This window comes from Oncorhynchus kisutch, unplaced genomic scaffold (assembly GCF_002021735.2).
Source record: "Oncorhynchus kisutch isolate 150728-3 unplaced genomic scaffold, Okis_V2 scaffold849, whole genome shotgun sequence".
NCBI classification, from domain to species: Eukaryota; Metazoa; Chordata; class Actinopteri; order Salmoniformes; family Salmonidae; genus Oncorhynchus; species Oncorhynchus kisutch.
Genome location: NW_022262794.1, coordinates 1 through 14,183, shown reverse-complemented (window position 1 = coordinate 14,183; position 14,183 = coordinate 1). Strand labels below are relative to the sequence as shown.

Genomic DNA, 14,183 nt, shown 5'->3' with positions numbered 1-14,183 from the left:
CCCTAGATTGGCCATGTGTTATCTTACCTGCACGACTGTGCCTAGCTAAGGTACATCTGTTGTTATTGTAAAAGAGAATGTGTTCTCAAAGACTTACCTGGTTAAATAAAGACTAACATGGTTAAATAAAGACTAACCTGGTTAAATAAAGACTTACCTGGTTAAATAAAGACTCACCTGGTTAAATAAAGACTTACCTAGTTAAATAAAGACTCACCTGGTTAAATAAAGACTTACCTAGTTAAATAAAGACTCACGTGGTTAAATAAAGACTTACCTAGTTAAATAAAGACTCACCTGGTTAAATAAAGACTCGCCAGGTTAAATAAAGACTCACCTGGTTAAATAAAGACTCGCCTGGTTAAATAAAGACTCGCCTGGTTAAATAAAGACTCGCCTGGTTAAATAAAGACTCGCCTGGTTAAATAAAGACTCGCCTGGTTAAATAAAGACTCACCTGGTTAAATAAAGACTCGCCTGGTTAAATAAAGACTCACCTGGTTAAATAAAGACTCACCTGGTTAAATAAAGACTCGCCTGGTTAAATAAAGACTCACCTAGTTAAATAAAGGTTAAAAAATATATAAAAAATAAGCAGTGTGCTTCATGGTCAAGGTTCCAAGACCCTAAACCTATTTTGCCAGATATGTCTAGCAGTGAACCACAAATGTTCCGTTTCTCCCTCCCCAACCGTCCTCTTCAGGGTTCCTGAGACTGGTCCCACCAGAAGGTCTACTGTATCTTTTTAGGTTTCTCATATGGTTGTAATGTTCTGTAGGGTTCCTGAAGAGCAGAGACCGTTCCCACCAGAAGTTCTACTGTATCTTGTTAGGTTTCTCATATGGTTGTAATGTTCTGTAGGGTTCCTAAAGAGTAGAGACCGGTCCCACCAGAAGGTCTACTGTATCTTTTTAGGTTTCTCATATGGTTGTAATGTTCTGTAGGGTTCCTGAAGAGCAGAGACCGGTCCCACCAGAAGTTCTACTGTATCTTGTTAGGTTTCTCATATGGTTGTAATGTTCTGTAGGGTTCCTGAAGAGCAGAGACCGGTCCCACCAGAAGTTCTACTCCCTGATGACCAAGACTCAGATGTTCACCAGATTCATAGAGGAATGCTCCTTCGTCTCAGACGAAGACGCCAGCTTGGCCTTCTTCGATGACTGTGTGGACAAGGTACAGCTTGGTTTATAATACTGTCATCCTGGTCCTTCATAGACCTATTCTCTGAAATAACCCTAACCCTTCTCCATAGAGCTTGGTTTATAATACTGTCATCCTGGTCCTTCATAGACCTATTCTCTGAAATAACCCTAACCCTTCTCCATAGAGCTTGGTTTATAATACTGTCATCCTGGTCCTTCATAGACCTATTCTCTGAAATAACCCTAACCCTTCTCCATAGAGCTTGGTTTATAATACTGTCATCCTGGTCCTTCATAGACCTATTCTCTGAAATAACCCTAACCCTTCTCCATAGAGCTTGGTTTATAGTACTAAATCATCCTAGTCATATATAGACCTGTCCTCTGTGAAATGTATCTCCCTGTCTAGTAGCTATGCTATCCCTTATCAGTGTTCTTCTCCCTGTCTAGTAGCTATGCTATCCTCTCAGTGTTCTTCTCCCTGTCTAGTAGCTCTGCTATCCTCTCAGTGTTCTTCTCCCTGTCTAGTAGCTATGCTATCCTCTCAGTGTTCTTCTCCCTGTCTAGTAGCTATGCTATCCTCTCAGTGTTCTTCTCCCTGTCTAGTAGCTATGCTATCCCCTCTCAGTGTTCTTCTCCCTGTCTAGTAGCTATGCTATCCCCTCTCAGTGTTCACCTCCCTGTCTAGTAGCTATGCTATCCTCTCAGTGTTCTTCTCCCTGTCTAGTAGCTATGCTATCCCTTATCAGTGTTCTTCTCCCTGTCTAGTAGCTATGCTATCCTCTCAGTGTTCTTCTCCCTGTCTATTAGCTATTCTATCCTCTCTCAGTGTTCTTCTCCCTGTCTAGTAGCTATGCTATCCTCTCAGTGTTCTTCTCCCTGTCTAGTATATATGCTATCCTCTCAGTGTTCTTCTCCCTGTCTAGTAGCTATGCTATCCTCTCAGTGTTCTTCTCCCTGTCTAGTAGCTATGCTATCCTCTCAGTGTTCTTCTCCCTGTCTAGTAGCTATGCTATCCTCTCAGTGTTCTTCTCCCTGTCTAGTAGCTATGCTATCCTCTCAGTGTTCTTCTCCCTGTCTAGTAGCTATGCTATCCTCTCAGTGTTCTTCTCCCTGTCTAGTAGCTATGCTATCCTCTCAGTGTTCTTCTCCCTGTCTAGTAGCTATGCTATCCTCTCAGTGTTCTTCTCCCTGTCTAGTAGCTATGCTATCCTCTCAGTGTTCTTCTCCCTGTCTAGTAGCTATGCTATCCTCTCAGTGTTCTTCTCCCTGTCTAGTAGCTATGCTATCCTCTCAGTGTTCTTCTCCCTGTCTAGTAGCTATGCTATCCTCTCAGTGTTCTTCTCCCTGTCTAGTAGCTATGCTATCCTCTCAGTGTTCTTCTCCCTGTCTAGTAGCTCTGCTATCCTCTCAGTGTTCTTCTCCCTGTCTAGTAGCTATGCTATCCTCTCTCAGTGTTCTTCTCCCTGTCTAGTAGCTATGCTATCCCTTATCAGTGTTCTTCTCCCAGTCTAGTAGCTATGCTATCCTCTCAGTGTTCTTCTCCCTGTCTAGTAGCTATGCTATCCCTTATCAGTGTTCTTCTCCCTGTCTAGTAGCTATGCTATCCTCTCAGTGTTCTTCTCCCTGTCTAGTAGCTATGCTATCCCTTATCAGTGTTCTTCTCCCTGTCTAGTAGCTATGCTATCCTCTCAGTGTTCTTCTCCCTGTCTAGTAGCTATGCTATCCTCTCAGTGTTCTTCTCCCTGTCTAGTAGCTATGCTATCCTCTCAGTGTTCTTCGCCCTGTCTAGTAGCTATGCTATCCTCTCAGTGTTCTTCTCCCTGTCTAGTAGCTATGCTATCCTCTCAGTGTTCTTCTCCCTGTCTAGTAGCTATGCTATCCTCTCAGTGTTCTTCTCCCTGTCTAGTAGCTATGCTATCCTCTCAGTGTTCTTCTCCCTGTCTAGTAGCTATGCTATCCCTTATCAGTGTTCTTCTCCCTGTCTAGTAGCTATGCTATCCTCTCAGTGTTCTTCTCCCTGTCTAGTAGCTCTGCTATCCTCTCAGTGTTCTTCTCCCTGTCTAGTAGCTATGCTATCCTCTCAGTGTTCTTCTCCCTGTCTAGTAGCTATGCTATCCTCTCAGTGTTCTTCTCCCTGTCTAGTAGCTATGCTATCCCCTCTCAGTGTTCTTCTCCCTGTCTAGTAGCTATGCTATCCCCTCTCAGTGTTCACCTCCCTGTCTAGTAGCTATGCTATCCTCTCAGTGTTCTTCTCCCTGTCTAGTAGCTATGCTATCCCTTATCAGTGTTCTTCTCCCTGTCTAGTAGCTATGCTATCCTCTCAGTGTTCTTCTCCCTGTCTAGTAGCTATGCTATCCTCTCTCAGTGTTCTTCTCCCTGTCTAGTAGCTATGCTATCCTCTCAGTGTTCTTCTCCCTGTCTAGTAGATATGCTATCCTCTCAGTGTTCTTCTCCCTGTCTAGTAGCTATGCTATCCTCTCAGTGTTCTTCTCCCTGTCTAGTAGCTATGCTATCCTCTCAGTGTTCTTCTCCCTGTCTAGTAGCTATGCTATCCTCTCAGTGTTCTTCTCCCTGTCTAGTAGCTATGCTATCCCCTCTCAGTGTTCTTCTCCCTGTCTAGTAGCTATGCTATCCCCTCTCAGTGTTCACCTCCCTGTCTAGTAGCTATGCTATCCTCTCAGTGTTCTTCTCCCTGTCTAGTAGCTATGCTATCCCTTATCAGTGTTCTTCTCCCTGTCTAGTAGCTATGCTATCCTCTCAGTGTTCTTCTCCCTGTCTAGTAGCTATGCTATCCTCTCTCAGTGTTCTTCTCCCTGTCTAGTAGCTATGCTATCCTCTCAGTGTTCTTCTCCCTGTCTAGTAGATATGCTATCCTCTCAGTGTTCTTCTCCCTGTCTAGTAGCTATGCTATCCTCTCAGTGTTCTTCTCCCTGTCTAGTAGCTATGCTATCCTCTCAGTGTTCTTCTCCCTGTCTAGTAGCTATGCTATCCTCTCAGTGTTCTTCTCCCTGTCTAGTAGCTATGCTATCCTCTCAGTGTTCTTCTCCCTGTCTAGTAGCTATGCTATCCTCTCAGTGTTCTTCTCCCTGTCTAGTAGCTATGCTATCCTCTCAGTGTTCTTCTCCCTGTCTAGTAGCTATGCTATCCTCTCAGTGTTCTTCTCCCTGTCTAGTAGCTATGCTATCCTCTCAGTGTTCTTCTCCCTGTCTAGTAGCTATGCTATCCTCTCAGTGTTCTTCTCCCTGTCTAGTAGCTATGCTATCCTCTCAGTGTTCTTCTCCCTGTCTAGTAGCTATGCTATCCTCTCAGTGTTCTTCTCCCTGTCTAGTAGCTCTGCTATCCTCTCAGTGTTCTTCTCCCTGTCTAGTAGCTATGCTATCCTCTCTCAGTGTTCTTCTCCCTGTCTAGTAGCTATGCTATCCCTTATCAGTGTTCTTCTCCCAGTCTAGTAGCTATGCTATCCTCTCAGTGTTCTTCTCCCTGTCTAGTAGCTATGCTATCCCTTATCAGTGTTCTTCTCCCTGTCTAGTAGCTATGCTATCCTCTCAGTGTTCTTCTCCCTGTCTAGTAGCTATGCTATCCCTTATCAGTGTTCTTCTCCCTGTCTAGTAGCTATGCTATCCTCTCAGTGTTCTTCTCCCTGTCTAGTAGCTATGCTATCCTCTCAGTGTTCTTCTCCCTGTCTAGTAGCTATGCTATCCTCTCAGTGTTCTTCGCCCTGTCTAGTAGCTATGCTATCCTCTCAGTGTTCTTCTCCCTGTCTAGTAGCTATGCTATCCTCTCAGTGTTCTTCTCCCTGTCTAGTAGCTATGCTATCCTCTCAGTGTTCTTCTCCCTGTCTAGTAGCTATGCTATCCTCTCAGTGTTCTTCTCCCTGTCTAGTAGCTATGCTATCCCTTATCAGTGTTCTTCTCCCTGTCTAGTAGCTATGCTATCCTCTCAGTGTTCTTCTCCCTGTCTAGTAGCTATGCTATCCCTTATCAGTGTTCTTCTCCCTGTCTAGTAGCTATGCTATCCTCTCAGTGTTTTTCTCCCTGTCTAGTAGCTATGCTATCCTCTCAGTGTTCTTCTCCCTGTCTAGTAGCTATGCTATCCTCTCAGTGTTCTTCTCCCTGTCTAGTAGCTATGCTATCCTCTCAGTGTTCTTCTCCCTGTCTAGTAGCTATGCTATCCTCTCTGTGTTCTTCTCCCTGTCTAGTAGCTATGCTATCCCTTATCAGTGTTCTTCTCCCTGTCTAGTAGCTATGCTATCCTCTCAGTGTTCTTCTCCCTGTCTAGTAGCTATGCTATCCCTTATCAGTGTTCTTCTCCCTGTCTAGTAGCTATGCTATCCTCTCAGTGTTCTTCTCCCTGTCTAGTAGCTATGCTATCCCTTATCAGTGTTCTTCTCCCTGTCTAGTAGCTATGCTATCCTCTCAGTGTTTTTCTCCCTGGCTAGTAGCTATGCTATCCTCTCAGTGTTCTTCTCCCTGTCTAGTAGCTATGCTATCCTCTCAGTGTTCTTCTCCCTGTCTAGTAGCTATGCTATCCTCTCAGTGTTCTTCTCCCTGTCTAGTAGCTATGCTATCCTCTCAGTGTTCTTCTCCCTGTCTAGTAGCTATGCTATCCTCTCAGTGTTCTTCTCCCTGTCTAGTAGCTATGCTATCCTCTCAGTGTTCTTCTCCCTGTCTAGTAGCTATGCTATCCTCTCAGTGTTCTTCTCCCTGTCTAGTAGCTATGCTATCCTCTCAGTGTTCTTCTCCCTGTCTAGTAGCTATGCTATCCTCCTCAGTGTTCTTCTCCCTGTCTAGTAGCTATGCTTGATATCCTCTACCTTTACTTTCCCCCTCCCATCCATTTCCATTCCCCTCCATTCCTCTTTACTCTGTTAATTGCTGATGTAGGTGCAGCCAAAGCATTAACACAGCAGATTTTTACTAATTAAGTCTTTATTGAAGACCGTGGGTGTTTCTCAATATGCATATTACCGTGCTCCCCTGAGTCACTGGGTGTTTCTCAATATGCATATTACCGTGCTCCCCTGAGTCACTGGGTGTTTCTCAATATGCATATTACCGTGCTCCCCTGAGTCACTGGGTGTTTCTCAATATGCATATTACCGTGCTCCCCTGAGTCACTGGGTGTTTCTCAATATGCATACTACCGTGCTCCCCTGAGTCACTGGGTGTTTCTCAATATGCATATTACCGTGCTCCCCTGAGTCACTGGGTGTTTCTCAATATGCATACTACCGTGCTCCCCTGAGTCACTGGGTGTTTCTCAATATGCATATTACCGTGCTCCCCTGAGTCACTGGGTGTTCCTCATGCATATTACCGTGCTCCACACTCTCATCTTCTAGTGCATTTTCCCGAGGACATTTTCTTGAGTACGCATAAAACATTCCATTTGAGAAGCCCTCCCCCTACTGTATTACCTCACACTGAGCAGCACTCCCCCTACTGTATTACCTCCCACTCCCCCTACTGTATTACCTCACACTGAGTAGCACTCCCCCTACTGTATTACCTCACACTGAGTAGCACTCCCCCTACTGTATTACCTCACGCTGAGCAGCACTCCCTCTACTGTATTACCTCATGCTGAACAGCACTACCCCTACTGTATTACCTCACGCTGAGCAGCACTCCCCCTACTGTATTACCTCACGCTGAGCAGCACTCCCCCTACTGTATTACCTCATGCTGAGCAGCACTCCCCCTACTGTATTACCTCACGCTGAGCAGCACTCCCCCTACTGTATTACCTCACGCTGAGCAGCACTCCCCCTACTGTATTACCTCAACGCTGAGCAGCACTCCCCCTACTGTATTACCTCACGCTGAGCAGCACTCCCCCTACAGTATTACCTCACACTACCCCTACTGTATTACCTCACGCTGAGCAGCACTCCCCCTACTGTATTACCTCACGCTGAGCAGCACTCCCCCTACTGTATTACCTCACGCTGAGCAGCACTACCCCTACTGTATTACCTCACGCTGAGCAGCACTCCCCCTACTGTATTACCTCACGCTGCACCTCCCCTACTGTATTACCTCACACTGAGCAGCGCTCCCCCTACTGTATTACCTCACGCTGAGCAGCACTCCCCCTACAGTATTACCTCACACTCCCCCTACTGTATTACCTCACGCTGAGCAGCACTACCCCTACTGTATTACCTCACGCTGCACCTCCCCTACTGTATTACCTCACACTGAGCAGCTCTCCCCCTACTGTATTACCTCACGCTGAGCAGCACTCGCCCTACTGTATTACCTCACACTGAGCAGCACTCCCTCGACTGTATTACCTCACACTGAGCAGCGCTCCCCCTACTGTATTACCTCACACTGAGCAGCGCTCCCCCTACTGTATTACCTCACACTGAGCAGCGCTCCCCCTACTGTATTACCTAACAAAGTATTGAGATAAACTTTCGTTATTGACCAAATACTTATTTTCCCCCATAATTTGCAAATAAATTCATTAAAAATCCTACAATGTGATTTTCAGGATTTTTTTCTTCTCATTTTGTCTGTCATAGTTGAAGTGTACCTATGATGAAAATTATATAGGCCTCTCACATCTTTTTAAGTGGGAGAACTTGCACAATTGGTGGCTGACTAAATACTTTTTTGCCCCACTATAGATGTTGATGTATGGTTTTGCCAGACCCATCCAGGGATGTAGTGGAGGGTAAATGCCATTTACACACATTTTTATTTGTGAAATAGTGTTTACTTACCTTTTTATTTTGTTAATGATCGTTTATCCACTTATTATTACTTTATTATTACTTTATTATTACTTTAGTATTACTTTAGTATTACTTTATTATTACTTTATTATTACTTTATTACTTTAGTATTACTTTAGTATTACTTTAGTATTACTTTAGTATTACTTTAGTATTACTTTATTATTACTTTATTACTTTAGTATTACTTTAGTATTACTTTAGTATTACTTTATTACTTTATTATTACTTTATTATTACTATAGTATTACTTTATTATTACTTTATTACTTTAGTATTACTTTATTATTACTTTATTATTACTTTATTACTTTAGTATTACTTTAGTATTACTTTAGTATTACTTTAGTATTACTTTAGTATTACTTTATTACTTTAGTATTACTTTAGTATTACTTTAGTATTACTTTAGTATTACTTTAGTATTACTTTATTATTACTTTATTACTTTAGTATTACTTTAGTATTACTTTAGTATTACTTTATTACTATAGTATTACTTTATTATTACTTTAGTATTACTTTAGTATTACTTTATTATTACTTTATTATTACTTTAGTATTACTTTATTATTACTTTAGTATTACTTTAGTATTACTTTAGTATTACTTTAGTATTACTTTATTATTACTATAGTATTACTATAGTATTACTTTAGTATTACTTTAGTATTACTTTAGTATTACTTTATTACTTTAGTATTACTTTCCCAGCGTTGATCTGAGTTGTAATCGCACTTACCTTTGCTAACGAGTGAAATCATGAATGATTCATGAATGCTCGTTATGTTCACCTGCTCTCCTGGATTTGCCTCGTTAGCATTCACTCACCGCTCTGTCCAACGGGAAACTCCGGCCCCTACATAGGCCGAGTGGTGAAACAAACTACCTCAGCCCAGACCTACGTGGGCAAGTGGCAGAGAGACACTGCTGACAGTGTGATTTCTTTTTTTAACATCCCTCGACTCCTGCCGTGACAACAGACATCCCCCAAACCAAAACATCCCTCGACTCCTGCCGTGTCAACAGACATCCCCCAACCCAAAACATCCCTCGACTCCTGCCGTGATTTGGACTCATACTCCAACCCTCCCGTGCTCCAATTTGCTTAATCAGAGCACTGTAGTATGCATTTTGGGAAACACCTTGTGAGTAATTGAATTAGTTGTGTTACTGCTTGGCTGGAGCCAAAGCCTGCACCCACACTGACCCATTGTGGATAAGATTGCCCACCCCTGATTAACATCTAGCTGGTTTTCTTCCTGTAGCCTCTCCTAGTCCAATCAGCCCTTTAACCGTAGTACTGTCTGGTTATTTCCTTTAACCACGGTACTGTCTGGTTATTTCCTTTAACCATGGTACTGTCTGCTGTCTGGTTATTTCCTTTAACCACGGTACTGTCTACTGTCTGGTTATTTCCTTTAACCACGGTACTGTCTGGTTATTTCCTTTAACCATGGTACTGTCTGCTGTCTGGTTATTTCCTTTAACCACGGTACTGTCTACTGTCTGGTTATTTCCTGTAACCACGGTACTGTCTGGTTATTTCCTTTAACCACGGTACTGTCTGGTTATTTCCTGTAACCATGGTACTGTCTGGTTATTTCCTTTAACCATGGTACTGTCTACTGTCTGGTTATTTCCTTTAACCACGGTACTGTCTGGTTATTTCCTTTAACCATGGTACTGTCTGCTGTCTGGTTATTTCCTTTAACCACGGTACTGTCTACTGTCTGGTTATTTCCTTTAACCATGATACTGTCTGGTTATTTCCTTTACCCATGGTACTGTCTGGTTATTTCCTTTAACCACGGTACTGTCTGGTTATTTCCTTTAACCATGATACTGTCTGCTGTCTGGTTATTTCCTTTAACCACGGTACTGTCTGCTATCTGGTTATTTCCTTTAACCACGGTGCTGTCTGGTTATTTCCTGTAACCATGGTACTGTCTGGTTATTTCCCATCAGTCCTGCTCTCCTCCAACTGTCTCTAACTCAATATGCTCTCTTCTCTTCTCTTGTTCCCCCTCTCCTCTCTGCCTCCCTGTGCATGCAGCTCTACAGTGCAGACAAAGGAGGCAAGGTGAGTGTGACTGTGTCCACCCTCACACTCTACCACCCTGACATCCTACCACCCTCACACCCTGACATCCTACCACCCTCACACTCTACCACCCTGACATCCTACCACCCTCACACTGTACCACCCTGACACTCCACCACCCTGACATTGTACCACCCTGACACTCTACCACCCTGACATCCTACCACCCTCACACTCTGACATCCTACCACCCTGACATTGTACCACCCTGACACTCTACCACCCTGACATCCTACCACCCTCACACTGTACCACCCTGACACTCCACCACCCTGACATCGTACCACCCTGACACTCTACCACCCTGACATCCTACCACCCTCACACTGTACCACCCTGACACTCCACCACCCTGACGTCGTACCACCCTGACACTCTACCACCCTGACATCCTACCACCCTCACACTGTACCACTCTGACACTCTACCACCCTGACACTGTACCACCCTGACACTCTACCACCCTAACATTGTACCAATCTACCACCCTGACATCGTACCACCCTGACATCCTACCACCCTCACACTATACCACCCTGACACTCTACCACCCTGACATCATACCACTCTACCACCCCTGACACTCTACCACTCTACCACCCTGACATTGTACTAATCTACCACCCTGACACTCTACCACTCTACCATCCTGACACTCTACCACACTGACACTCTACCCACGCTACCACCCTGACACTCTACCAACCTACACTTTACCAATCTGACAACCCTGACACTCTACCAATCTACGACCCTGACACTCTACCACCCTGACACTCTGCCATCCTGACACTCTACCATTCTACCACTCTGACACTCTGCACCCTCACACTCTGCCACCCAGACACTATACCACCCTGACACTATACCCTCTACCACCCTGACACTCTACCACCCTGACACTCTACCACCCTGACCCTCTACCACCCTCGACACCTCTACCACCTGACACTATACCACCCTGACACTCTACCACCCTGATACCTCTACCACTCTACATCCCTGACACTACACCCTGCCACTATACCACTCTACCACCCTGACACTATACCACCCTGACACCCTGACCACTATACCACCCTTGACACTTCTACCACCCTGGACACTCTACCACCCTGACCTGAAACTCTTACCACCACTGACAACTCTACCCCCTGACACTATACCACTCTTACCACCCCTGACAACTATTACCACTCTACCACCCTGACACTATACCACTCTACCACCCTGACACTCTACCACCCTGACACTCTACCACCCTGACACTATACCACTCTACCACCCTGACACTATACCACTCTACCACCCTGACACAACTTATTTACTGTCAACTAAGTTCTGTCCATACTACTGTTGCTTCATTCTACAGGGTATGCTAGTGTGAATATACTACTCTGCTACCTTCCCTTCTGTAGTAAAACACAGGACAGTCCACCTCTCTGTCTCTGTCTCTGTTACCTTCCCTTCTGTAGTAAAACACAGGACAGTCCACCTCTCTGTCTCTGTTACCTTCCCTTCTGTAGTAAAACACAGGACAGTCCACCTCTCTGTCTCTGTCTCTGCTACCTTCCCTTCTGTAGTAAAACACAGGACAGTCCACCTCTCTGTCTCTGTCTCTGCTACCTTCCTTCTGTAGTAAAAACAGGACAGTCCACTCTCTGTCTCTGTCTCTGTTACCTTCCCTTCTGTAGTAAAACACAGGACAGTCCACCTCTCTGTCTCTGTTACCTTCCCTTCTGTAGTAAAACACAGGACAGTCCACCTCTCTGTCTCTGTCTCTGTTACCTTCCCTTCTGTAGTAAAACACAGGACAGTCCAACTCTCTGTCTCTGTCTCTGTTACCTTCCCTTCTGTAGTAAAACACAGGACAGTCCACCTCTCTGTCTCTGTCTCTGTTACCTTCCCTTCTGTAGTAAAACACAGGACAGTCCACCTCTCTGTCTCTGTTACCTTCCCTTCTGTAGTAAAACACAGGACAGTCCACCTCTCTGTCTCTGCTACCTTCCCTTCTGTAGTAAAACACAGGACAGTCCACCTCTCTGTCTCTGTTACCTTCCCTTCTGTAGTAAAACACAGGACAGTCCACCTCTCTGTCTCTGTCTCTGTTACCTTCCCTTCTGTAGTAGTAAAACACAGGACAGTCCACCTCTCTGTCTCTGTTACCTTCCCTTCTGTAGTAAAAACAGGACAGTCCACCTCTCTGTCTCTGTTATCTTCCTTCTGTAGTAAACACAGGACAGTCCACCTCTCTGTCTCTGTCTCTGCTACCTTCCCTTCTGTAGTAAAACACAGGACAGTCCACCTCTCTGTCTCTGTCTCTGTTACCTTCCCTTCTGTAGTAAAACACAGGACAGTCCACCTCTCTGTCTCTGTCTCTGTTACCTTCCCTTCTGTAGTAAAACACAGGACAGTCCACCTCTCTGTCTCTGTCTCTGTTACCTTCCCTTCTGTAGTAAAACACAGGACAGTCCACCTCTCTGTCTCTGTTACCTTCCCTTCTGTAGTAAAACACAGGACAGTCCACCTCTCTGTCTCTGTCTCTGCTACCTTCCCTTCTGTAGTAAAACACAGGACAGTCCACCTCTCTGTCTCTGTCTCTGCTACCTTCCCTTCTGTAGTAAAACACAGGACAGTCCACCTCTCTGTCTCTGTCTCTGTTACCTTCCCTTCTGTAGTAAAAACAGGACAGTCCACCTCTCTGTCTCTGTCTCTGTTACCTTCCCTTCTGTAGTAAAACACAGGACAGTCCACCTCTCTGTCTCTGTCTCTGCTACCTTCCTTCTGTAGTAAACACAGGACAGTCCACCTCTCTGTCTCTGTTACCTTCCTTCTGTAATAAAAACACAGGACAGTCCACCTCTCTGTCTCTGTCTCTGTTACCTTCCCTTCTGTAGTAAAACACAGGACAGTCCACCTCTCTGTCTCTGTCTCTGTTACCTTCCCTTCTGTAGTAAAACACAGGACAGTCCACCTCTCTGTCTCTGTTACCTTCCTTCTGTAATAAAACACAGGACAGTCCACCTCTCTGTCTCTGCTACCTTCCCTTCTGTAGTAAAACACAGGACAGTCCACCTCTCTGTCTCTGTTACCTTCCCTTCTGTAGTAAAACACAGGACAGTCCACCTCTCTGTCTCTGTTACCTTCCCTTCTGTAGTAAAACACAGGACAGTCCACCTCTCTGTCTCTGTCTCTGTTACCTTCCCTTCTGTAGTAAAACACAGTGAGTCTCTCTACTCTGCATTACACAAGTCTTTCATTGTGGATCGTTGTATCCAGTTTGCTGCAGCAGCACTGGTGTCTGGTAGAAAACCCCTACTTTCATTCTCTAATGATTTCAGCCTTGAATTTCATGACTTGAGCTGAGAAGGGCTTTTTAGCAGCTCATTTGATGTGTTAAAAGGCCTGATGGTAGAGTTGATGTGGAGGTTTACAGTTGATGTGGAGGATTTACAGTTGATGTGGAGGTTTAGATTTGATGTGGAGGTTTACAGTTGATGTGGAGGTTTACAGTTGATGTGGAGGTTTACAGTTGATGTGGAGGTTTAGAGTTGATGTGGAGGTTTACAGTTGATGTGGAGGTTTAGAGTTGATGTGGAGGTTTACAGTTGAGGTGGAGGTTTAGAGTTGATGTGGAGGGTTTACAGTTGTTTGTGGGAGGGGTTTACAGTTGATGTGGAGGTTTAGAGTTGATGTGGGAGGTTTTACAGTTGATGTGGAGGTTTAGAGTTGATGTGGAGGTTTAGAGTTGATGTGGAGGTTTTAGAGTTGATGTGGAGGTTAGAGTTGATGTGGAGGTTTAGAGTTGATGTGGAGGTTTAGAGTTGATGTGGAGGTTTAGAGTTGATGTGGAGGTTTAGAGTTGATGTGGAGGTTTAGAGTTGATGTGGAGGTTTAGGTTGTGTGTGGAGGTTTGTTGAGGTGATGTGGAGGTTTAGAGTTGATGTGGAGGTTTAGAGTTGATGTGGAGGTTAGAGTTGATGTGGAGGTTTACAGTTGATGTGGAGGTTTACCGTTGATGTGGAGGTTTACAGTTGATGTGGAGGTTTAGAGTGAGGTGGAGGGTTAGAGTTGATGTGGAGTTTTACAGTTGATTGGAGGTTTACAGTTGATGTGGAGGTTTACAGTGAGTGTGAGAGAGTTTACAGTTGATGTGGAGGTTTAGAGTTGATGTGGAGTTTAGAGTTGATGT

General features: G+C 44.6%; 1 protein-coding gene across 3 annotated transcripts in view; it reads left to right on the top strand.

The window, feature by feature from the left end:
- Positions 1–10,556, top strand: part of LOC116362584 (C-myc promoter-binding protein) — a 96,824-nt gene extending 86,268 nt beyond the window's left edge. For 2 of the 3 annotated variants that reach the window (XM_031816663.1, XM_031816664.1), the window contains 2 exons: positions 1,028–1,173; positions 9,944–10,556. In XM_031816663.1, coding sequence (XP_031672523.1) covers positions 1,028–1,173; positions 9,944–10,099 — 302 coding nt within the window. In that variant the 3' untranslated portion in view covers positions 10,100–10,556. Of the gene's footprint in view, positions 1–1,027; positions 1,599–9,943 lie in introns of those variants that run through there. The other variant, XM_031816665.1, reaches the window with a different exon arrangement.
- Positions 10,557–14,183: the final 3,627 nt, after the last annotated feature.